At 44.6% G+C, this 25969-nt stretch overlaps 1 protein-coding gene across 5 annotated transcripts in view; it reads left to right on the top strand.

Moving 5' to 3' along the window:
• Positions 1 to 1049: 1049 nt before the first annotated feature.
• Positions 1050 to 25969, top strand: part of ZMAT4 (zinc finger matrin-type 4) — a 176361-nt gene continuing 151441 nt past the window's right edge. For 2 of the 5 annotated variants that reach the window (XR_015750298.1, XM_087969653.1), the window contains exon 1: positions 1056 to 1290. Coding sequence is in view for 4 of the 5 variants with exons in the window: in XM_087969653.1 (XP_087825779.1) it covers positions 1105 to 1290 (186 nt within the window). In the remaining variant the exon portion in view is untranslated. Of the gene's footprint in view, positions 1291 to 25969 lie in introns of all 5 variants that reach the window. The other 3 variants (XM_087969655.1, XM_087969654.1, XM_087969652.1) reach the window with 3 other exon arrangements.

Here is a 25969-nt window from a genome sequence, read left to right as displayed (position 1 = left end):
AGAGTGGTTTTCTAACCGAGTGGCTGCCCGTTATTTATTTAATTAATTATAGATTTAGAGAATGCCTAATTTCTAAATGACTCTGGACATCATCAAAAGAGAAAAACAGATGTTTTGCATCCAGAAAGACTGGGCAAAACAGAACCTACTAGAAACAGAAACCTCATCAAGATGGGAAATTTCTCTTGGAAATAAATGCAGAAATATTCCAATTTTTAACACGGTGAAAAAAAACTCCCACTTCCAAAAACCAACAACAACAACAAAAAATCCACGATGAATTCTTTTATGCTCTTTATCCCGATTTATCCGTTCATTCTCGGTTGGCGTTTTGCACGTGTTGGGCGAGACCTTTTTTTTTTTTTTGGTTTAGACAGGTTTCTAGTCCTTGTCGTCGCGGAGGAACAAACCGATGGGGGTGGGGGTGGGTGCAGCTCATCCCACACACCCAGCCACGGTTTCCACCCTCGCACGTGGCGTGGCACAACTCCAGCCGCCTGCCGTTTCCTGGAGCAAAGCGATGGAAGGGGGTGGCTGGGAAGCTCAATTCATTCCAACAGGGCATCTCGGAGGAAAGACAACCAGGGAAGGCTGAAATGCTCGAGGCCGAGGAAGGAGGAGGAGGGGGGGGGCTAACTTACTTCCCTCCCCCACCCAGGAATGCAGCTCCAGGACCCTTGAAATCCCCCTTCCTTGTCTCGACCCTTCCCCACGATCCCGGGGAGCGAGCGCCAAGCCCTCCCCGCGCCCAGGGATGCTTGCAAACGCCGCTGCATCAGGTGGCCGAGCCCCGTTGGGTACCACTCCTCAGGTCTGGTGGGAGAGGCAGACGTGGCTTGGCCAGGGCGACCTTCCCTTTCCAACCCCCCACCCACCCCGTCGCGGGCATCAAGCCAGGCCAAGCTCCGCCTTGACCCCGCGGGCCGCCCAGCTCCGGACCCGAGCCGCGCGCCCCGGGTACCGTGTGGTGAGGAGACGCTCGCCTCCCCTCCCTTCCTCTCCAGCGCGCTGCGGCCAAAGCCGGTGCGGCGCCGAAGCAGTCGGGCGAGCGACCAATAGTAGCCGCGGAAGGCGGAGCCCGTGAGCCAAGCAAAGGATCGCTCGATGCATTGCGAGCCCAGCCGGTCCGGGCATCGAAGGGCTCTCGCTGCAGCGGGCGAGGCGAGCGGGACCCCCCCCGGCTTCCTTGTCTCTGGGCCGCCGGCGCTCCTGTGGCGGAGCCTCTGCCTGCCCGAAGGGGGGATGCCCTTTGGCGCTAAGGACGCGCCCGGCTCCGTCTTGGTTCTGCAGGTAGGGAAAAGAAAGTTTTTTTTTTACGATGCTGGGTGATGATGGTGCTTTGGCTTGCGAGCTGGGCGGGGGGGGGGCAAAACGGGGGTCGGGCTGGGGGTGGGGGTAAGTGGGTGGGCTTGGATGCGTGTCGCCTCTCCACCCGTCCGTCCTCCCCCGGGTTTTGGCTGTCGTCGCGTGGGAAAAAGCAAAGACGCGCGGCTGGGTCTTGGCTTTTGCGGAGCGGGGCTAACGGCATCTCGAGGCGCGCGCCCCCCGCCCCAACTTTAGGGACCGGGCTCAGGGGTGGGTGGGTGGGTGAACCGTGGCGTAAGGCCTCGGGGAGGGAGTGGGAGGGGGGAAAGTCCCCGCGGTTCCTCCGGTTCGTGGGCAGAAGGCCTTCCAGCAAGGGAGGCGCTGGGTTCAAATCTTTCCCGGATTCCATCCATCCCCGTGGGTGGGTGGGTGGGTGGAGAGGGGAAGTCACTGTTAACCTGACATATTTCTAATGTGCGTCGGTGTGTGTGTGTGTGTGAGAGAGAGAGAGAGAGAAGAGAGAGAGAAGAGAGAGGGAGAAAGAAAGAGAGAGAGGGAAAGAGAGAGAGTGAGAGATTCCTATAGAAGGCTAATCCAGTGAGTGCTCCGTGGGGCTTACTCTTGAGTAAACGCCTCTACTTAGCTGGTTAGCCCATCCTCCAGAGGCAAGGGGCCCCAGCTGAAGTTTGTTTTCAGCAACTTGTAGGTGTGGGTAAGATGAAGAGTAAAACAAGGGTGGTTTGTTTTTGCAACCACCTGGAACCTCCTAGGTTCCTTGCTACTACAGAGAAGGAATCTGGGCAGCGCAGACCTTGTGGTGGGGATCCTGTTTGGAGATTTCTATAGAATATATGTCCTTCTTATCAGATGCAGCCAGTCCAATTACCAGGAGGTCTCGGCACTTCCCTTCTTGAGGCTCAAGACACATTTTATATCCCAAGGCTGTTCTTTTGCGCCTTCCTTTCCAGGGCCTGCCACAGGGTGAGATGCTCTTGTTCCAAACAGCCCTTGAAGGGGAAACCAAAGTCTAATTGCACCCCCCCCCCAGCCCCCAAGTTGCACCTCGGGCACTCCCGAAGTGCAGTTAAATTCGTGTCATTCACAACACGCTTCACAATAGTTTGGCCCCAATTTGGCACCCGGAAATGCACGCAAGTGTCCAGAGCAGTAACCTCATGGGCAGAAATTCAACAGGTGATTTTTTTAAAAAAAAAATATTATTATTTCTACTCCATACTTTTCTCCACGCCTGGAGGGGGGTGGGGGAATCGCTGGCATAATCCCTGCAAATGGGAAAGGAAGGGGGAAAAAAAGGAAAGAAAACAGCTGGCAATGCCACTGATGCCAGCGGTGAGCCGCGTGTAGCGGATGCCTCAGCTTAATCGAGTGTCAACCAGCTGAAAATGGATTAAAAGCGAAGGCCCGGAGGTGCTTTCACACCTGGGGTATAAAAATAAGCCTCAGCCAAATCAGCACGCCCATTTATTGTATTAAATATATGCATTAAACAGATGCAGCTAGATGATTCATCCAGAATCTCCTGGGCCAGTCCTTTAAATCGAGTATTATATTTATCATTTGTTAGAGTGATGTCCCCCCTATTTTTCTCTTTTTCTGGGGAGTTGAGTGGCTTGGAGATCTCCCTTTATGGTATTTCCAGAGCAACAAACTTGTTGGGCCAAGAGAGAAGGAACAATGCGGAATCCCAGGGGTTTTGAAAGGAGGCGGAAAATCATATAATCATAAGGCTGGAAGGGACCTTGGAGGACATCTAGTCCAACCCCATGCCCAAGGCGGGAGACAAAAACCCAGCTTTCCCCATGCCTAGCCAAGTTCCATAACCGCTACCTTGTAGGCTCTTTTATTGATGTATTTATTTTTAGATTTATATCTGCCCTTCGTTCAGGAGCTCAGGGCCGTATATGTAATGAGCCAGCCATCCCGGCTGGGGAATTCTGGGAGTTGATGCCCACACATCTTCAAATGGCCAAGATTGAAATGCACTGATCTAATGACACTGGGTGGCATCTGTCTTGGGAGAAACCCTTCTATAAGTAACGGTTTTTAAAATCTGGAGATGGCAAGAAAGGTGCTTTTTCTGCAGAATAACAACCTTGCTGAGGTTCGGTGCACATTTTGTTTCTCTTAAAACACATCTCAGGGCTGAATTACTGATGCCCACAAGGAAATGGCAGGGAAATTGCTTTGGTAGGCCCCCTCCCAAGAGTATCAAACCCAAAATCAAGGATAACAACATTACGATCCTTCCAAGTTGAGTTCTTTATTGTTTCATACCTACAGACGGAATCTTGCCAAATTGAGGACTCTGGTGTCTGCATCTAGAATATACTCGCTGACCTATTAGGCAGTGGCTGTCTTCACCCTCTTTTTCTCACACATAGTATATGGGCTAAGTTGCCTTTTACTCCTCTGGAATTTACTCGTCCGAGTCTTTTCCAGACTCCAGGACTGACCCATGTTCCTTCCAACTGTCCGACTCTGCTGCTGTCTCCACAGGCTGCTGGCGGACCACAACAAGTGTCGGGTTGTTTAATCGGGTCAGATAACAGATAATCAGATTTGGAAGGGATCTTGTAGGTCATCTAGTCCAACCCCCCACCCAAGCAGGAGACCTTACACCATTTCTGACAAATGGCAGTTCAGTCTCTTCTTGAAAGCCTCCAGGGATGAAGCTCCCACAACTTCTGAAGGCAACTTCTGTTCCATGGGTTGATTGTTGTCACTGCCAGAAAGTTTCTCCTAATTTCCAGGTTGAATCTCTCCTTGTTCAGTTTCCATCTATTATTCCTTGTCCGGCCTACAGGTGCTTTAGAAAATAGCTTGACCCCTTCTTCTTTGGGGCAGCCCCTCAAACATTGGAAGCCTGCTATCCTGTCTCCCCTGGTCCTTCTCTTCCCTAGACTAGCCAAGCCCAGTTCCTGCAACTGTTCATTGTATGTTTTAACCTCCAGTCCCCTCATCATCCTGGTTGCTCTTCTCTGCACTTTTTCTAGAATCTCAACATCTTTTTTATAGTGTGGTGACCAAAACTGGATGCAGTACTCTAGGTGTGGTCTTACTAAGGCTTTATAGAATGGCATTAATACCTCCCTTGATCTTGATTGTATCCCTCTGTTAATGCAATTTAGGATTGCATTGGCTTTTTTGGCTGATGCTGCACAATGCTCATTCCTATTTACCTGGTTGTCCACTAAGACTCCAAGATCCCTTTCACAGTTACTGCTATTGAACCTGGTTTCACCCAGTCTATATGTGTCAAGAAAGGTACCCGGTGGTAGCATTCGTATGACGCATGAAACTCGAGTGGGTCTTATTGCCTAATGAATTCTTCCACTGTTGCACAAACTCAATCTGTTGTGTCAGCAGACAGTTGGAAGGATCATGTGAGGCCCAGAAAATAGGTTAATTCACCCAGGGAAGTGTGTTGTGTGAACATCTCCAGCAAGTAAATGTTTTTTTTTGTGTGTGTGTGTTTGAAAGCTGAGGGTGATAAGGATGGAGGCATTGTTGGCAGGAACATACAGGTTTTCTATTATCCATCTGTCATCCTTGCTCAGGCGAGCTTTTTTTGTTATTTTTCAGCATTACAGAAATCTGCCAAACCTCTTTAACTAGAGGTGGCGGGCGCTGTTCGATTCCCTACCATGAGTGGGGAACCTTCCATGACCAAAAACCTTCCAAATACAATCGGTGTCCAGCTGAATTCTTGTTTTCTTTAAAAAGGCTCCTTTGTTATTTTCTCACTTTTTTTTTTTTTGGTGTGTGGAACCCTGATGGAATAAGAATCAAAACAAAATGATTTGCTTTACTAATGGAAATGTTTTTTTGGGCAAGAAACAGCGCAAGATGCGTTTGGCCCAGCCTCAAACAGGCAGCCCTGCTAACTGATTTTAAAAGTGCATGGATCAGATGAGGAGCGATGGGTATTTCAAGAGAAACTGGATATCTGGGTACGGTGAGGAGCAACCCAAGGAGCTGCTGATCCAGTTCTACAGAGGAAGGACGGAGTCTGTCACCTGCACCTCTATAACCGTCTGGTTTGGTTCTGCAACCCAACAAGACAGACCCAGACTCCAGACAGTAATTAGGACTGCAGAAATAACAATGGCTACCAACCTGCCTTCCATGGAGGACCTGTATACTGCAGGAGTCCAAAAGAGGGCTGTTAAAATATCTACAGACCCCTCACATCCTGGACATAAACTGTTTCAGCTCCTTCCCTCAAAACGATGCTATAGAGCACTGCACACCAGAACAACTAGACACAAGGGGAGTTTTTCCCCGAACCCCATCACTCTACTAAACAAATAATTCCTCAACACTTGTTCAACTATTTACTAAGTCTGCATTACTATTACTATTAATCTTCCCATCACTCCTTATTGCCCATCCGCTCCCATTTGTGACTGTATGACTGTAACTTTGTCGCGTGTATCCTTACGATTTATATTGACTGTTTCCGAGTATGATTCGATTGCTTATTGTACCCTATGACTATCGTTAAGTGTTGTATCTTATGATTCTTGATGAATGTGTCTTTTCTTTTATGTCCACTGACAGCATTTGCACCAAGACAAATTCCTTGTGTGTCCAATCACACTTATTTTTTTTATTTTTTTTTATTTTTTTATTTTTGTGAATTGCTTACAAGATAATAGGTATAAGTAAAAACATAGTTATGAATACATGGATACATATAAGAAAAATAAAAAAAACCTTGGCCAATTAAGAATTCTATTCTATTCTATTCTATTCTATTCTATTCTATTCTATTCTATTCTATTCTATTCTATTCTATTCTATTCTATTCTATTCTCTATCCTATTCTATCCTATTCTATCCTATCGTATCCTATTCTATTCTACCCTACCCTACCCTACCCTACCCTACCCTACCCTACCCTACCCTACCCTACCCTCTACTCTATTCTATTCTATTCTATTCTATCCTATCCTATCCTATCCTATCCTATCCTATCCTATCCTATTCTATGAAGAGTTTCATTTAGAAAGCCAGGCGTTTGGGCATTGTCACCCAGCAATAATGGAAATAGCAGGTTTCTCAGGCTGGAGACAGGATTCCTCCTTAAGAGCCTTTCCTTGCTTGCCAGAAACACGTGGTGGCTGTTTTCTGAAGGCTTTTGCTGCCAACTGGCAAAGGTGTTTGGGCTGATAGGGAAAATGAGGAGAGGTGGCTTGAAAGATAGTTGCAGACAAGAATTGGTGGTTGCAGAAAGAGCTGTGGGAAGAGGAAGGAAAGAGTGGAGAAATGGGTTGCATTCTCTTCCATACCCCTTCACCACCCCCCTCTTTCTTTCCTGGGAGGGTGGAAAGGATTGTTATCTGTGCATCTACAGATTAACAGAGTCGGAAGGGACTGTGTAGGTCATCTAGTCCTACCCCCTGCCCAAGCAGGAGACCCTACACCATTTCTGACCGATGGCAGTCCAGTCTCTTCTTGAAAGCTTCCAGGGATGAAGCTCCCACAACTTTTAACAGATTAACAGAGTCGGAAGGGACTTTGTAGGTCATCTAGTCCTACCCCCTGCCCAAGCAGGAGACCCTGCACCATTTCTGACCGATGGCAGTCCAGTCTCTTCTTGAAAGCCTCCAGTGATGAAGCTCCTGCAACTTTTAACAGATTAACAGAGTCGGAAGGGACTTTGTAGGTCATCTAGTCCTACCCCTGCCCAAGCAGGAGACCCTGCACCATTTCTGACCGATGGCAGTCCAGTCTCTTCTTGAAAGCCTCCAGTGATGAAGCTCCTGCAACTTCCGAAGGCAACTTCTGTTCCATTGGTTGATTGTTCTCCATATCAGAAAACTTCTCTTTATTTCCAGGTTGAATCTCTCTCCTTGTTCAGTTTCCATCCATTATTCCTTGTTTTTGCCTTCGGGCGCTTTAGAAAACAGCTTGATTCCCTTCCTCTCTGTGGCAGCCCCTCAAATATTGGAAGACTGCTATCATGTCTCCCCTGGTCCTTCTCTTTCCTAGACTAGCCATGCCCAGTTCCTGCAACCATTCTTCATATGTTTTACCTCCAGTCCCCGAATCATCCTGGTTGCTCTTCTCTGTACTCTTTCTAGAGTCTCAAGATCTTTTTTGTAGTGTGGTGACCAAAACTGGATGCAGTATCTGTAGGTGGAGAGTAAATTACAGCCAGAACTGAGGTTAACCAAAGAGGCATCTGCTCCTGTGCTACTCAGAAAGTTGCTTCACTGCAGGTGTGAATATGCCGGCGAACACATTGAATAACTCGGAGGTTAGGACCGAGATCAGCAATTGATAGCTGTGTTGTCTCTCCCCACCTTCACTGTTCTAGCCCTCAAAAGCAAATTTTTGGAGTGTAATCCGCTCCCTTTTCTCCTGGAATGACAGCTGAAACAAAACAGCTGATATATTCTCTTTAGACTCAATGGCCTTTATTCATGATCCACGGCTCTAGTTCCTTTTCTTTCTTTTTTTCTGGGTTGCTTTCTGTAGGATGTAAGGATTTCAGGATAGGTTTATATTTTATTTTAGAAATTCTAAAGGAGTCCTAGAACAGGGCAAGAAAGAAGACCTTCTTGGGATTCAGCTGAAACCATTTAGTATAAATTGCACAGGCTGTTCTTCCGTGTTTGTGCCCACTTGAAGTGATAGGACTATGCCGGGAACCGTATTAATACCTTCCCTTACAATGTTTGCAGAATTGCTTTAGCTAATTGATAAACGAAGCAAACCAAGCTCGACCACCATATTATGCAACTTAAGTAAAACAACATACAGCAGCATAAACGATTTGTTTATTTTTTAAAATAATGACTGTGTTTCGAACTTGTTCAGGGATCCCATCTAGCAAGGCAAAAATCATGGGTATGCATTGGCCAGAGTTTGACAACATACTTAAGCTTGAATGTAGATCTGAAAAGGCATTGATCATCATTGCCATCACCATTTATTAAACTTGGATGCCCTTTGACTCTCATCAACTCTGGGTGACTCACAAACAAGGACATTACAATAAAATGAATCAAACATAAATAAGGCAGAAGATGGCAAGTGGAATGAAGTTAAGCGTCTCACTGCTCCTTGCCAAAGGCCTGGGGGCAGAACCAGGTTTTCCTAGCTCTTCCGAACAATAGCAGAGTGGCAGCCATCCATATCTCGGGGGAACCTTAGTCGGGAGGGCAGCCACTGTTAGCAATAGCACTTAGACTTCTATACTGCTTCACAGTGCTTTTACAGCCCTCTCTAAGCAGTTTACAGAGTCGGCCGCCCCCAACAATCTGGTTCCTCATTTTACCTACCTCGGAAGGATGGAAGGCTGAGTCAACCATCAACCAGTTAGGATCAAACTCCTGGCAGTGGGCAGAGTTAGCCTGCAATGCTGAATTCTGAACATGCAGCACCAGGAAGGAGAAAGAGAAAGGGAATAAGAGAAAGGAAGAAAGAAAGGAAGGAAGGAAGGAAGGAAGGAAGGAAGGAAGGAAGGAAGGAAGGAAGGAAGGAAGACTGATATACCGCTTCACAGTGCTTTCCAGCCCTCTCTAAGCAGTTTACAGAGTCAGTTTTTTGCCCCCAACAATCTGGCTCCTCATTTTGGAAGGATGCAAGGCTGAGTCAACTTTGAGCCTGGTGAAATCCGAACTGCCAAATTGCAGTCATCTGGCAGTCGGCCGAAGTTGCCTGCAGTACTGCACTCTCACCACTGCGCCACCAAGGCTCACTACTACAGAAAAGACTGCTTTGGAGTTCTGCAGGATGATCTTGTTTAATCAAAGGAAGGTGTGCCAACCTTGTAAGAATAAATTGGCGGAGAAAAAAAACACTGTGGGAGACAGGTGGTCCCTCGTGTAACCGGGCTCTCTGTGTGTGGTGGAGTGTAGTCTGGATTCCCAGGAGAGAGGGAGTGTATTCCACTGGAGCAAAAGACAGCAAAGTTTAGATAGTTTGATTGGGAGAAAGAGAGTTAAAACGGCTCCTCCTTATTAATATTCTGAGTGTAATGGTGCAAGTCTGCTTTAATTTGGTTAGGTTTTTGTCTCTGGGTGAGGAACCATAAAGGAAACTGCTCAAAAGTACATCAATGCGTCTTCCTTGGTTTTTGGAGCTTGACGCTCTGATGTGTAGTAGGGCTTTATAGGTAACAACTAGCATCTTGAATTGCACTCAGAACAAACTGACAACCAGTGCAGCTTGCAAAGCAGAGGTAATCCATGGGCTTACTGAGATATGTTCCTTTATCAATAAAGAAGAATATTTGTAGCTTAGGGTTGAAATGAGGGGTCCTTGGTACTTTCTGAACTTGGTTATTTTCTTGCAGACAGTTCATTACCCAAACTAGGGTAGCACTGATGATGTTACCTAGTTTGGGTAATGAAATGTCTGCAAGAAAACAACCAAGCTCAGAATGTACCAATAACAACAGTATTACATACCACTTATATACACTTATATACAGACTTATATACAGACTTATAAAATGAATCAATGAATGAATCACCACTTCGCAGAGCTTTCCAGCCTTCTCTAAGCGGTTTACAGAGTCAGCCTCTTTCCCCCAACAATCTGGGTCCTCGTTTTACCCACCTCAGAAGGATGGAAGGCTGAGTCAACCTTGAGCCCATCAGGATTGAACTGCTGGTAGTGGGCAGCCTGCAATACTGCATTCTAACCACTGGGAAAGAAGAAAGGAAAGGAAAAGAAAGGAAAGACCACAGTACTTTGACTTATATACACAGCGCTTTCCAGCCCTCGGTTTACAGAGTCAGCTCTTTCCCCCAATAATCTGGGTCCTCATTTTACCCACCTTGGAAGGACGGAAGGCTGAGTCAACCTTGAGCCTGGTGAGATTCGAACTGTCAAATTGCAGGCAGCTGGCAGTCAGCAGAAGTCACCTGCAGTACTGCACTCTAACCACTGTACCACCATGTCTATAATTGCTCATGCTACCACGTTCTGGATTGGTTAAAGTTTCTGGATGGTCTTCAGAGTCAGCCCCTGGCAGAGTGAGTTGCAGTGATCAAGCCATCACTGATAATGGTGATGCCCAAGCAAATATGCCCTGTGATTTTATTTTATCGGATTTATTTGCTGCCCTTCTTGAGGTTCAAGCAGCTTACAGCAAAACAATGATGGATTAATGGAGGGTTTGGTTCATATCAGAGGCAAAGACAGTAGCTCGGTTCACTTTGGTCTGAATCACAAACTGCCCAAATCTATTTCAGCCCAGGCTAGCATGTTTTGCAAATTCAGCCTCTAAGATACTGTTGTGATTAATTAATAATTGTGCACAGAAGACCCTTAGAGGGGTGTTTGCGGGGGGCCAGTGTGCACATATTTGTAAGGCTTCTCTGAGACTGTTTTTTCCCCATTTGATTGTATAATGTTAGACATGCTGAGACGTTTAGAATGTTTCTGAAAAAAGGACAACTTGCAAAAATAATTAAAGGGATTGAAATAGAAGTAAACAACTATCACAAAAATGTAAAGCAGAGAATAAAAATATTTAAGGAAAGAGTAGTGGTTGGGGAAGAATGTGGGAGGAGAGAAAGAAGGGTGCTATAATACTTTTTTCTACATTTCCCCCCTTCTTGGGGGGTTTGTCCTGTTTTTTTTAATTGTTAAACTAATCATATTTTCACTTTAATCTAGTGCAGGAGTCTCTTGATCTGGCAACTGTTAAGACTTGTGGGCTTCAACTCCCAGAATTATATTTATTGCTTTACCCCTTCCTTTATGTTTGATTTTGATTTTCTGTTGTTTGTTTTGCCTCATTAATAGAAAGAAAAAAAAGAAAGAAAGAAAAGGAAAGTATTATTTAAAATATTTTGGAGCATCCTGGGGATTAGAATCTATCTAACCTGGGTTTGCACCAGAAGCGTAAGCAACTCAAAACCATCCGTTGCATTCCCACATCATGCTAATCTTAGGTTAACACTTTTGTGTCTCTCTGTCTGTATGTGGCTTGTGGTTACTTTATAACTCAGTATGAAACGTGAATCCAGAAAATGGGTTAATTCAGTTACTGTCAAGCACCGGGAAAAACAGGAGATCCAGACAGTTAAAATGTGTGTAAAGATTTATTGTAAGCTTAAGTTCTCTACAAGAATCTGAACTACTAATGGCCAAAGGAAATAAGCGGGAGTTAAGAAGGAATTCAAGGTAGATTTCCTATGGGCGCAAAAGTACTCATGACTAATGACATGTTTCACCTCTCCCTCAAACCCATTCAAAATGTTCTAGTACATACTTGGAAAATCAAGTCTTGTTAGAGTGGGGTATGGCCTATTTTTAGTTGAAATCCTGGTATTGCAATGGAAAAAGTGGAGGGGTGGTTATTTATACACTACTGAACTCTCATGTTTGTTTGATTGTAACTTTTGGTTGGGTGAAAATGGTGTATCCTAGGGCAACAATTTTTGAACCAATGGGCTTTCTTAGAGAGCGGATGCAAAGGCTGTGATCTGTGACTCCCATGGGATTCAAATTTGGCAAAGTTTTGATGGCTTTAACCCTGCCGTGCCAATGTGGTTCTGCTGTCATCAGCAGTTCATGGCATCATCATTTCCAACGTTCCCTTCCGGCTTCCTACAAGGAAAGTCAATGGGGAAGACAGCAGGAAATCAGAAGTCGTTCCCATACTCACTGCTTTTTTCCCATGGCCATTCTGTTTCCCTCTTTAGGCAAGGAGATACCTGTGAAACAATAACCCAATGGGTCACAGGTTGTCTAGTAAAGGACTCAAGGCAAGAGGCAGCTACTCCTTATCGCAATGTGTAATGACCTGGGGCGTGGCACAAAGGCAACACAAGCAGATAATCAATAAGAGTATTAGCTCCAACTTTGCCCCCAATGTCCAGGTGACCTTCTGGGTTGGAGAAAAACTCTCTCAGGAACAGGCTTTGGCTGCAGAGAATCAAGTTCAAAATGTGGTCAACAAAAACTGTAACTATAAGTCCACTCCAGCCAAAATGAGGTAGTTTGACAGGGCAGGAGTAAGAATTTCAGACTTGAAGGCATGGCAAAATTCACACAGTTGGGAAGACACCAGGAATACAGATAAGCAAAGACAATACAGGATAAAGTCACATTTGCTCCCAGCAGTTGCCACACTCAGCATGCATTTCTTTTAAACTCTCTTCCCAGCTGTGGCTAATGAAGGGAATCAGGGCCCTTTCCTCCTCCGTAAGCCACGCAACCCATGTTGCTCTCTTCTCTGTGCTTCCCTGCGTGCCCTAGGATGAAGAGGGGGTGGGCCTGGGTCTTTCTCTGAACTCCCTCTCCCTTGTTCTACATCTTTCCTGCTCTGCCCAGCTGGACTTTGCCCTTCCCCAGTTTCCTCCACAGCCAACTGAGCCACACTCCCACTCCCTGTCAGCCGTTCATCTTCCTCCTCGGATTCAGACTCTGACAGGGGCATGACACAATGGTTCCAAGGGAAGAATATCTTTTTAAGGTTTGAAATTCATTTTGCTTTGTTTTGAGCCAGAAAGGAGCATACAGCACTGATTCTTCAAGAGCTACGCTGATAATACAGAAAGCTTTAAATGAAATGGACACTTTCAAAATCATCGAGGCGCCTGCTGGGTCAGACTAAAATATTCATTTAGCAGCCTCTCGCCCAGTTAGGCCTCCCAAAAGCAGGGCTAGATTGCTCCCCTGTGATTGGCATTCAGAGACATCCAGGCAACACAAGCAGGGCAATTTTCATCCTGCATCATGATATATACACAACAGAGACAATAATATTAGGATTTATTGGCCATTAATATCAGAGCTGAGCTGTACATTGTATTAAGTTGGATAGTTTTTTTTTAAAGCTATGTCTAATAAGGGGGATTCCTTGCTTGAGACTAAGACATGAAGTCATGGGTTTAGTGAATGGTTTATACCAGGTGTCAGGGCTCTGGCAGTTACCCCCAATTAAATCATGAGTCTCTAGCTGAACTTCCAAAACTTAAAAGAAGATTTATTAGGCCGGCGCTGCCTGGGTGTAGCCGACTCTGAGACACATCATTCATTGTCACCCTTGACCCTGGTTTTCTCCCACCCCTTGGGTGTATCTGAATTCATATTCTCCAATGGGACCCATCCATAGCCAAAAGTCATCAATCATGCTCTCCAGTTAGAATTTTGCATGGCAGAAAATTTCTAGAAACTATCTTTGAAAACATTTATGGAAGGCAAGCTGCCCACTGCTCCCCCTTCCCTTTCTTTTGGCAACTCTAAAAAGACCATAGAGATATTTCATGAGTTGATACTCGGGGGTCTCCAACCTTGCCACTTTAAGACTTGTGTACTTCAACTCCCAGAATTCCTCAGCCAGGGAGGGAGGGTCTGAGGGAAGTCCTGCCTTAGCACTTGGCCAACACAGGTGCCCCCAACACGAGTGACATTGAGCTGGCTACGCCCACCCCAAGGTCAAGCACAACCCTGACGTGGCCCTCAATGAAATTGAGTTTGATACCCTTGGTCTAGACCAGTGATGGCGAACCTTTTTGTTATGATGTGCACCCACAATGCAAAGTGCTCCACCCCCCCGCGCATGCGCACACAACACCCCTGCCCCGCTCCCTTGCCTGCACTGTGAATCCATGCACCTCCCAGCTGATTTTGGGCTTGTTTGAGGCCGTTTTTTCCCTCCCAGAGGCTCGAGGGAAGCCGCAGGAGGCCGAAAAATGGGCCCGTTTCGTCATTTCCGGTATTTCCAGAAGGCCTGCTTTTTTGGGCCTCCTGAGGCTGCGGAGGCTTCCCTCAAGCCCACAGGAGGGCAAAATCGGCCTCAAACGGGCTGAAAAATCACCTGGGAGGCACACACATGTGCAATGCAGGTAGTTTGGGTGGGGCTTGTGTGCCCACACAAATGGCTCTGTGTGCCACCTGTAGCATGCATGCCACAGGTCCACCATCACGTGTCTAGACAGTACAGAAGACACCACGAGGACTTGACAGATAACAGCAGTTCCAGAAAGTCATTTCTGTTGGCAACTCTAAAAAGACCAGAGATATTTCATGAGTTGACCCTCAGGGGTCTCCAACCTTGCAACTTTAAGACTGTGTACTTCAACTCCCAGAATTCCTCAGCCAGGAAGGGAGGGTCATTTGCAAGTTTGTCTAAGCAACCTTTTAAAAACACTCCCCCCCCCAAAAAAAATAAGATTAGCCAGCCCAAACAAGTGCTTGGGTAGCCAGAAACCTTTCCATGCTTTCTGTCCAAGTGAAGCCAAGACCCAGGATTTCCAAGGACAGAGATGTCAATGCTATTACTAACCCAACTGGGCCATGAAACGTACAGCAAAGGCTCCGTTGAACTCTAACGAGAAGGAAAAAGCAAGGGAGGGGGGAAGAACTGCCCTGAGATAAAAGAAGGAATTTTGCATATTCATTCTGACAGAGCAATTGAGTTTTTTTTCAATGGCTACATCAGGGGTGTCCAACCTTGGCAAGTTCAGGGCTTTCGGACTTCAACTCCCAGAATTCCCTAGCCAGCATGGCCACAGGTCTTAAAATTGGTAACGTTGGACACCTGCGGGCTACTTCAGTAAATAGTAGAATTCTTCCTTCCCTTTGCTGAGTTGTATGTCTGAGAGACTGTAGCTAAGGCCTGGTGATCAGACTGAGCTGAATTCTTAATTTATGTATGACTAGCCGGGTACCCATGCTTCGCAATGAAACTATGTGATTGGGCAAGTTTTTGGAGAAGAAAATAAGGGGTGTGTGTGTGTGTGGGGGAAATCTGCCTCTGTCTACCAGCATCCATCTGTATTCATCTGGCTAGTGTTCTATCAGTGTGTGAGAGAATTGAGGATTATTTGGAAACTGAAACAGTATTTGCTGTGTGAGCAAGAAGGAGACAGCAAGGAGCCTGGGTGTGGCTTAGCTCAACTGTTCTGTACTAAAACTGCTTGCTGATCTGAAACTGAAACTCCTCTGCTTGCGTTTTGCATTTGGAACAGATTTCTTTTCAGGTGGGGAGGGGGAGGAGAACTCCTTAGCATCAGAGCGTGTTAATAATAATATACGAAATACGAATGCTCTGATGGTTATTTTGAAAAATCCTTTCTTAGTGAGCACCTAGAAGCCAAGAGGAACATAAGTGCCAAATTTCAAGTTTGTTGCTTTACAGTTCTGGAGATTTTGTGATGATGCATGAGCGGTACTTCAGTTTTATATAGATAGATATACGAACCTTATCTTTGCCTCTGTGTCCAACTATGCTGCAGTTCCAAACTTCCTTCTCCAATTTGGGGCACTTCAGAAGTATCCCTCATATACCCAGAAAATCTACCTTCTGGCACATATTATACTTGGGTAAAACCAAACCAGCAAATTAGCAAGGATTCCGTTGCTATGCCCCACCAACCATAACAGATCATTAGTAACCCAAATGACTCACCTTCTTAATCTAGACTAGCATTTCTCAACCTTGTGAAATTTAAGATGGATGGAAGTTTGTAGAGATTCTCAGCCATCCAGGTCAAGTTTGTCCCAAATGTGCTTTTTTTCTGGAGGCAACTGACTTTCTTGTTTTTTTTTTTCTTTTGAAGACGTTTCGCTTCTCATCCAAGAAGCTTCTTCAGCTCTGACTGGATGGGGAAGGGAAGGGTTTATATTCCTTGTAGACAGCTGGTCATCTGCATCTTTTTGGAGGGTAGTTGAAGCACAAGAAAGTCCAGTTGCCTCCTGAAAAAGCACCTCTGGGTTAAGATGGATGGATTTCAACTCCCAGAATCCCCACACCAGCCTGGTGGTCTGGAGTAAGTCTGGGAATTGAAGTCAAGCTACCTCAAACTTGCCCAGGTTGAGAAACGGTGGTCTAGACATTAATAAGCATTGATGAAGCCGAAGCAGGCCGAGTTTCTCGTTTGGAGCAACACAACATGATTCATTCCACAATGTGAAGAGCATAAATCAGGGCCGAGAACCTGGGACTCTTGAGGATTGCTGATCTGCAGGGCTCAGCATTACGGCCATGGCTGGGTGGGCTACGTGACGTCCAGCAATAGCTCAAGATCGATAGTTTCCCAAATTCTTGGCAAACATACTTTGGAGATGCACCAAAAGCACATGGAGAATGTTCTGCCTTATTTCCGTGCGTGACCTACACGTTGCTCTCTGGTTGGGTGACTTCCCTGGACTTGCCCACTGCTGCTGAGAGAATGGGTACCCTCCATTCATCAGTTCCTGACACTTTGCAATGGCCTTCTCCCAAGCCATCATCCGATGTCAGCCTCTCCTCCTCCTCCTTCTGGGTTTCTTTTTGCTTGATTCTTTAGACAAAAATGGCCCTGTCTTCAATCCATCTTCTGCCTGGGATGCTCACCTACAAGCGTCGGAAGAGGATGGCTATTGTCATTTTGGCAGTTCAATGCATCACCCCTACACGTGGTGTGTGTGTGCTGCACGGTGGATTACTTTCCAAAGAAAATGGCATCATATACAAATGAAGGGGAAGGAATACAATTAAGACTCACTGCTTGGCCAGAGGGTACATATCCTCCCTGTATGGTGAACGCATCCAATTGTTCTCATCTTTCCCCATCCTTTGGGCATGTTTTCAGCCCCCAAAAAGTCTGCTCAGTCAAGAAAAAAAAGAAGACAGTGGAACAAACACACCAATGGTGCTAGCCATATGCTCACATATTTTGATACCCCGTTTTGCTTTTTTTTTTTTTTTTTGCCATATTTGGAGATGCTTTAAGGTAGACTGCTGCTGTCCGAAGCTGCTTGTTTGCTTTCCTGGCCAGAAACAGAATTCCTGAAACTCCTTCCTTAAAGACCGAAGGGACATTATGCCCTTGTCAGACCCAAAGAACCAAGAACAACACATGGAGTCACTTCTGAATAGTTAAGGTTCCCCTCGCATATACATGCTAGTCATTCCCAGCTCTAGGGGGCGCTGCTCATCTCCGTTGCAAAGCCGAAGAGCCAGTGCTGTCCGAAGACTGTCTCCGTGGTCATGTGGCCGGCAGGACTAAACACCAAAGGCGCACAGAACACTGTTACCTTCCCACCAAAGGTGGTCCCTATTTTTCGACTTGCATTTTTTACGTGCTTTTGAACTGCTAGGTTGGCAGAAGCTGGGACGAGGAACGGGAGCTCACTCCATTAAACGGCGCTAGGGATTTGAACCGCTGAAGGGGCTCTTTCCCAGAGGGCAAAGAGACAGAGGAGCTTTGCATGTGTGGTAGGCAGGAAGAGAGTGAAGACAGACCCTCCCTAGAGATTCAGAGTTTATTTAATCGTTATGCAGCTAGTTGCTATATTCTGACAACTAGGTGAATAATAGATGAATATTCATGAGCTGAATACAAGGGACATGGTGGCTCAGTGGCTAAGACCCTGAGCTTGTCAATCAGAAAGGTCGGCAGTTCAGTGGTTCGAATCCCTAGCGCCGCGTAATGGAGTGAGCTCCCGTTACTAATCCCAGCTTCTGCCAACCTAGCAGTTTGAAAGCACGTATAAATGTAAGTAGAGAAGTAGGGACCCCTTTGGTGGGAAGGTAACAGTGTTCCATGCGCCTTCAAAGGCGTTTAGTCCTGCTGGCCACATGACCACGGGTGTCTTCGGACAGCGCTGGCTCTTTGGCTTTGCAACGGAGAGGAGCACCGCCCCTTAGAGCCGGAAACGACTAGCAAGGGGAACCTTTACCTTTACTATAAGAAAAGAAGTGCTTGTGTGCTTATCATACAGTCTTTAGGAACAAATACTTACAACAAATATTGTTAACTTCTCAGCTAGTTCTGTAACGACTCTGTGATCAACACTAATTAGCAAGCAATGTTGTTATTCTCTGTAAAAATTGGCAGTAGCAAAGACTGAGATTTTTTTTAAATAAATGGCCGTGTGTGTGTGTGTGTGTGTGTGTGTGTGTGTGTGTGTGTGTGTAATAAGGATGATTGGCCCAGGGCCAACTTGGAAGCCTCACCAATCAAAGTGGAATTCAGCCTTTCAAAGGATGGATTCAAACCAGGGAAGACTGTCAGGCAGAAGATTATAAATCTGGGGGAATTGCCCCTAATATTCCTGTTTACTAACAAAGCAGAGTGAAGGAAAGACATTACCATGATCTACGATGCCATAACAGGACATTTTGGAAGGGGTGGTGTAGGAGAAGAGCAGGCAAAGTATGGTGATGGAGTCAAGAGAGTAATTAGCCTGGAGTTGTTACATTCCCACAAATGTTCAAAGTCCAGCTCCCCTTGAATTCTATGCCAATTTAGTGACAAGCATTGGTTAATGAGTTGATTCTTGGGTATAGACTTGAGCAATACGTTATTTTAACTGGAACTTAATGCGTGGTCTGATTCTTCACACCTGAGAGGTGGGCTGATTTTCAGGCAATAGAAGCTTGTCTCCAGAGATATTTGTAGGCTGTGGTCAAAAAAGTCAACATGCAGTCAGAACTGTACATTGTAGCCCTGCCCCTTCTGTTATATGGGTCATATATGTGATGCCCATAAAAAGGAGAAGGCTTTTGGTGCTAATTTGTGACTGTCATCTTGATTTTTGTTTATCTTGTCCTGAGGACTCTCATGACTGACGATCGTATAATTTTTTTTGATCAATGAATTTAGTGAACACAAATAAAAATGATACAACCTTACCAATACAATAAAAAAAACCTATATAACAGTGATAAAATGATCTAAAACTTTTTGTTTGTATAGTTTTATTACATCTTTTGAAAGTAAGAAATAAAAAACGATCAAAAAGTTAATAGTCATGAAAGAGAATGGAAAGAATATAGAGAGAAATCGCAGAAATGCTATATATACATATAAATGTTTTCTTAAGTTTTCGCGGGTATTTATATGTATGGTATTCAGCTTTGTTCGGGTATTTTCCCATGTCATTATAGTTGTGCTTTTAAAGTTGTAGCAAAGTTGAAAGCCACAGGTCATAGCATCGACTTCAATGGCACCAAAACCCTAGCCACTATAGAAAACCCCAGCTACAGAATTATCAGAGAAGCCACAGAAATTGAAAAAAGACCTGAAAGCATGAATAGAAGAGATGATTCCACCAGACTGTCAATTATCTGGAAGCCTGCACTCTCAAACAAAAAAATCTCCACACCACAAGCCAGCCAAACACCTGGGCACTAACAGATCCCCCCTGATACCTCCAGCTCAAACACACCCCAACCAGGCACCCAGATGAAACCTAGCTTCCTAATAAATGATAGCCGTCCATTTACTCGGAGCCAAGCCACACTAAAAGCCTCCAATACAGGAAACACAATGTTGCCAGCCAATCAAGACAAAAAAAGCCACAAAACAGACACAAGATATTAGAAACACCAATCAAGCAGAACACAGCAAACTCCAAGACCAATAAACACAGACCAAGACTCCCATCCAATCAGGATGAAGAAAAAACCATTCTGGCACAGCAGTAGGCTGCCCCAAATTTAAAACTGAAACAACTGTAAAAGTCTGACTCACAGATGAACACAATACAGAAGCCTGATGATGGCAGATGAGATTCTGCCGAAATGTTGCTACAACTTTAAAAGCACAACTACAATGACATGGGAAAATACCCGAACAAAGCTGAATACCATACATATAAATATACATATACATATACATACACATACATACATACACACACACACACACACACACACACACACACACATATATATAAATGGACCCAAAAATATAATGCTTTCCAGCTTCTTTTACAGCAGATATAAATAAAACTTGAGTTCAGTTCTTGCTTCTAATAGTAAAAATGTGCCTTTCATTTTTTAATAATCTATGCATATTCCTAATATTCAAATAATGTCATCATTTCATTTTTTTTCCAGTTTTCAAAAAATCCAAAAAGGGTTTCCAATTGTTATTAAATTTAGCCAATGTCTTTACTGTAATCAAAGCTATCAGTTTTACCAACCACTATTCTATTATAGGGATCATCAAATCCTTTTGATGCCAGGCAAATAGAAATATTGCTGCCATTGTGATATGTGCAAACAAAATACCATGATGTTTTTCCAGACTGGAAAAGTCTGGAAAAGACAAAAACTTTTTTTTTGTAATCAGGGCTGCATGGGAACTAGGGTGTTCACTTGTTGGCAAGTGTTAACTTCTGCGTATAAAACTGTTATTTACGCACCCACCACTGTCTTAAAATAAGTAACACTGCTGAGGTGTAAACTTTGCAAAATCGTTTTAATTGTGTGATTAATCAAGGTGGTAGTTAAAAAGCTAGTGTCAGATGAACTCAATTTCTAAAAGAAACACAACTTTAAAAAGAAGTTCTTGATTTCCAGATTCGATATATTAAAGCCTCTAAATGTTACACGTGGAATTTTCAAATTGGCAGCTTTATATTATAAGTTGTTTTTCACTGGCATGGGGGAAATAATCTTTAATACCTTCATCAACCAGCACACGAGTGAGACAGTTTTGAATCCTCTTTGACAGTACAGATATTAAAACAGTATTTCCCTGTTTATTTGGACGTCATCTAAGGGCAACCTCAGTAGGTCGAGTCTGTGAGGTTCTGTTACATTTTAATTCAGAAGAAAATAGAATACTGCAGTGACTTAAAACACAGGCAGTCGAATGAGAACACTGATCAATGTTAAGAACAGCAAATCACCTGCTCTAATTTTCCACAAGAACAAGTGGAAAAGTCTTCAACTCAGCAATAAGAAAGCTGCTAAGCAACATGTTATGTTTTTTTAAAAAAAATCTGAGTGTTTTACTAATGAAACTGCTCATTCTCAAAGGAAACTTTTCTTCCAGGCCTTTAAAAACTATGATGAAAGTTTCCCGGCTTGTTCCAAACATTTAGAAAATTGACTTTTAGAATCATTCTCTACATATCTCATCGACCTTTCCAAGGTAAATTGCCTTTTTATCAAAACAAATGAGAACCAGCTGGGGGAAAAATGAATTTTTTTTTTTTTTTTAAAATGATGTATGATTTATATTGGATGCCTTTTCTTTTTCTTTTTCAACCAAAAATTGGAATGTCGCTTGGTGGCATATACTTTATTTAACTTTTGTAGTTTAAAAATTATTCTTGGATGCTACCAACATTCTTTCATAGATGTACGCTGTCCAAGGTAGGGTCAAAAAATCATCATAGACATAAAATAAGAATTGAAAGGGACCTTGGAGGTCTTCTAGTCCAATCCCCTGCTGTCTAGTTAAAAGCTTCTAGTGTTGGACCACCCACAAATTCTGAAGGCAAGGCATTCCACTGGTTAATTGTTCTCACCATTAGTAAATTTCTCCTTGGTTTTAGGTTGCTTCTCTCCTTGTTTAGGATCTATCCATTGTTTCTTGTCCTGCCTTCTGGTGCTTTGAAACATAGATTGACCCCTCTCTTCTTTGTGGCAACCCTCAAATATTGAAACACTGCTATCATGTGTTCTGACCCATGCCCTTTTCCAACAAATCAAACACAATCCAAAGGGAACAGAAACCTTGTAATACTTCTGCGAAACAATTAGCTGTGATAAGCACAAACCTTGCCAAGCTATGCAGGACTTGCCAAAAGATAACAGGCAAGAAATAATTTGCAACACAAGAATCTTCAAGTACAAACTCAGGATACTGGAATGTCCACAAGGCTGGAGTTTCAAAACGTCTTTGCCTTCTGCAAAGAACGTTCGTTTCACAGCTGGCTTTTATCTTCTTGAAGGAGGGGCCATTCCCTTGCAGCCTTACTCCTGAGTCGCCCGTGCTGTTGTAGCTGCTCTTTCCTGCAAGCAATCCTGCACACACGCGCACTTGGCACAGGCTCCTCGGGAATCTCCTCATCGCTGCTGCCAGCCCCCACAATCTCTGAAGGCAGCAGTCCACTCCGTGATGGTCCTGGCCCCTCATCTGAGTCCTCGTGCTCCTCAGCCGTCCACACCTACTTCTGGCTAACCACAACATCATGTGTCCCCTAGTCCTTTTTTTCACTAGATTAGTCAAACCCAATTCCTGCAATTGTTCTTCTTATGGCTTAGTCTCCTGTTCCCTTATCATCTTCGTGGTTCTTCTCTGCACTCTTTCCAAAATCTCAACATTATTTTTAATATTGTGGTGACCAAAACTGGATACAGCATTCCAAGTGTGGTGTTACTAAATCTTTATAAAGTGGTACTAATACTTCACGTGATGTTCATGTAACAGACCAGCCACCACAGGACAGTCAAAGGTCCAGAGATGAAAGGAGATAAAGGCATTTGATCTCCCAATTATAATTACCATCTTGCCCCAGTTTGCAGCTACTAGGGAATTCTTGCAGAAAAATGGGACAAAAAAGGATGAAAATTGTCTAAGCTAAAAAAAACCACCCTTTTCGCCATGAAATGCTCATGAGATCTGAATATTCTGGCTTACAATTTCCATCGCTAAGCAAAGCAGTTATGAAGTGGGGTGCAACCAATTTATTACTTTTTTTTGCCAGGGTTGTTGTTAAGTGAATCATGTGGTCATTAAGCAAATCCAGCTCCTCCCCCTTGCCTTTGCTTGTCAAAAACTGGTTGGGAAGGTCATAAGTGGCAATCACATGATCCTGGGACACTATGCATGTAAATACATGCTGGTTGCCAAGTACCCAGATTTTGTGAGGACCAGTAGTGAGTCACCCCTTTCAGTGCCACTGTAACTTTGAGCTGTTGCTAAAGGAATGATCATAAGCTGAGGACTACCTAACATTTAATAGTAATTAATGGGGACGCAGTGGCTCAGTGGTTTAAGAAGCTGAGCTTGTCGATCAGAAAGGTCGGCAATTCGACGGTTCGAATCCCCAGCACCACGTCACGGAGTGAGCTCCCGTTCCTTGTCCCAGCTTCTGCCAACCTAGCAGTTCGAAAGCATGTAAAAAAATGCGAGTAGAAAAATAGGGACCCCTTTGGTGGGAAGGGAACAGCGTTCTGTGCACCCAGTGATTATTCCTGCCAGCCACATAACCATAGAGACGTCTTCGGACAGTGCTGGTTCTTCGACTTTGTAACGGAGATGAGCACCGCCCCCTAGAGTTGGAAATGACTAGCATGGATGTACAAGGGGAACCTTTACCTTTAGAAACAGGGAGAGTGTGAGTTCTAGTCCTGCTTAAGCCATGAAAACCAGTTGGATGATCTTGGGCCAGTCACTTTGTCTCGGTCCAACCCGCCTCACAGGGCTGTTGTCATTGGGAAAATAAGAGGGAGAAAGGAGTATTAGCTATGTTCTCCACCTTGAGTTACTGCTAAAAATAATAAAGGCAGAATCAAAATAAGGGAAAAATAATCATACACCTTACTTCCTTCTTCAGGGGTGTCATTTGACTCCCAGTCTAGCCTTCAGCCCTGGGAGTGGTGCTGTCCTGCCCGCCTTTTAACCAGGAGCTACTGGCTCGTACGCATTTCAGTTGGCTCAAATATAGAAACTGGGAGACTGTGAGTTTTAGTCCTGTCTTAGGCATGAAAGCCAGTTGGGTGATTTTGTGCTGGTCCTTTTACTGTTGAGGGGGAAAAGAGGGGGAGGGAGGAGTATTAGATATGTTTGCCAGCTTGAGTTGTTGAAAGAAAGAAAGAAAGAAAGGAAGGAAGGAAGGGAAGGAAGGAAGGAAGGAAGGAAGGAAGGAAGGAAGGAAGGAAGGAAGGAAGGAAGGAAGGAAAGAAAGAAAGAGAAAGAAAGAAAGAAAGAAAGAAAGAAAGAAAGAAAGAAAGAAAGAAAAAGAAGGAAGGAAGGAAGGAAGGAAGGAAGGAAGGAAGGAAGGAAGGAAGGAAGGAAGGAAGGAAGGAAGGGAGGGAGGAGGAGGAAGGAAGGAAGGAGGAAGAAAGAAAGAAGGAAGGAAGAAAGGAAGGAAGGAAGGAGGAAGGGAGGAGGAGGAGGAAGGAAGGAAGGAGAAAGAAAGAAAGAAAGAAAGAAAGAAAGAAAGAAAGAAAGAAAGAAAGAAAGAAAGAGGGAGAAAGGAGGGAGGGAGGAAGGAAAGAGAGAGAGAAAGAAAGAAAGAAAGAAAGAAAGGAGGGAAGAAGAAAGAGAGACAAAGAGAGAGAGAAATAAATAAATATGAACCTTGCTTCCGAGGAGGCGATGGGAAGAGGGGAGTTAGCTAGTTTTGATAATCTGCATGGTTTTTTTGGGGGCTAAAATGGAAGTGGGGGCATTTCTGGTTCAATTTGCTGCTGTTGTCAGCCCCTGACTTCATCTCTTATATGAACCATCCCATCACATGAAGCCAGGGCACTGATGGATTTGCTTAGGCTTTGCCTGCTTATGAATTTAGCAAGTGTGCTTTATTGAGCTGCGTTTTTTTTTTAAATTGAGCATGCTGCACATTGTTGTCCTTGCATTCATCCCAGCAGGGAGTCTGGTACACAATAGAGGTGATTATAACATTTTCACAAAGTTTAAGGGGCTGGCATGTCAATTTTAATCGGAGGTCCTTCCGATGGGCTGGAACACTGCAGTAGTCACACTAGCTGGGAGTTTGTGGAAGTGGAATCTTAGGTTGAATGGGTTGGGAAAGGTGAGAATAGAATAAACCTGAAGATATTATGAGAAGTAGCTGGGACAAGGAACAGGAAGGACCTCACTCCGTTATGCGGCACTAGGGATTTGAACCGCCAAACTGCTGATCGACAAGCTCAGCGTATTCGCCACTGAGCCACTATGTCCCCTTCCCTGTTTCTAGCCTGGTGCTTTAACCACTAGAACAGGGGTCCCCAATCCTTGGCCCATGTCCTTAGCATCTATCCGTGGCATTCCAGTAACCGGGCTGTGCAAACAAGTGAAACTCCATCCACAGGATACGGACAGTACACAAAACCACACTCTTTCTGGTCCATGGAAAAACCTCTCTCCATGGAACTGGAGAGCATGAAAACATTGGTGGCCATTGCACTTGACCACACTGGTTGCGTTGGTGTTGCAGCTTTTGAACCTGGTGTAATTCCTTAGTTACAGATACAGATTAATAGAGTTGGAAGGGACCTTGTAGGTCATCTAGTTCAACCCCCTGGCCAAGCAGGAGGCCCTACGCCATGTCTGACAGATGGGAGTCCAGTGTCTTCTTGAAAGCCTCAGCGATGATGCTCCCACAACTTCTGAAGGCAACTTCTGTTCCATGGCTTGATGGTTCTCACCGCCAGAAAGTTTCTCCTAATTTCCAGGTTGAATCTCTCCTTATTCAGTTTCCATCCATTATTCCTCGTCTGGCCTTCAGGGGCTTGTTTGGTTTATTTTCCTCCTAGCAGGAGTCCCTCTTGGTCCCAGAAAGCAGAAGCAGCTGGATCCAAGGCCCCAAATAGGCTAGGACGGTCTGACTTTCAAGGCCTTCCTGTTTGCGCACAAACATTTATTAGCCACAAAGAAATAAAAATTATCCGTGAAGGATCTAATTCACCAAGCAACCTTGAATGCGGGAAGACACTCCCGAGGGATTCATTCCCTAATTCCTCTCTAATTTTATTGCTGCTTTACTTTGTGGTGAAATGTAACACCATCGGTGTTTTTCTTTCCTAAGTGCTGGTATTGCCCTATTTAACAAAAGGTGGCTTCTAAAACCGGCATCAAAGGAAGGAGAGCACTTCGTTTATCTCAAGCTTTCTTCTCATGCGAGAGATCTCCAAATACATCTCCATCCTATAATTTTCAACAGGCTGGGAAAGCTTGGGGACCACTTTTGCTGTAATGTTATGCCTTCCGAGTCTTCTGTT

This window comes from Notechis scutatus, chromosome 7 (genome assembly GCF_049901735.1).
Source record: "Notechis scutatus isolate UNSWTSFEM ecotype Mainland chromosome 7, rNotScu1.2, whole genome shotgun sequence".
NCBI classification, from domain to species: Eukaryota; Metazoa; Chordata; class Lepidosauria; order Squamata; family Elapidae; genus Notechis; species Notechis scutatus.
The sequence above is the reverse complement of the archived record's forward strand: the minus strand, read 5'-3'. Positions and strand labels throughout refer to the sequence as shown.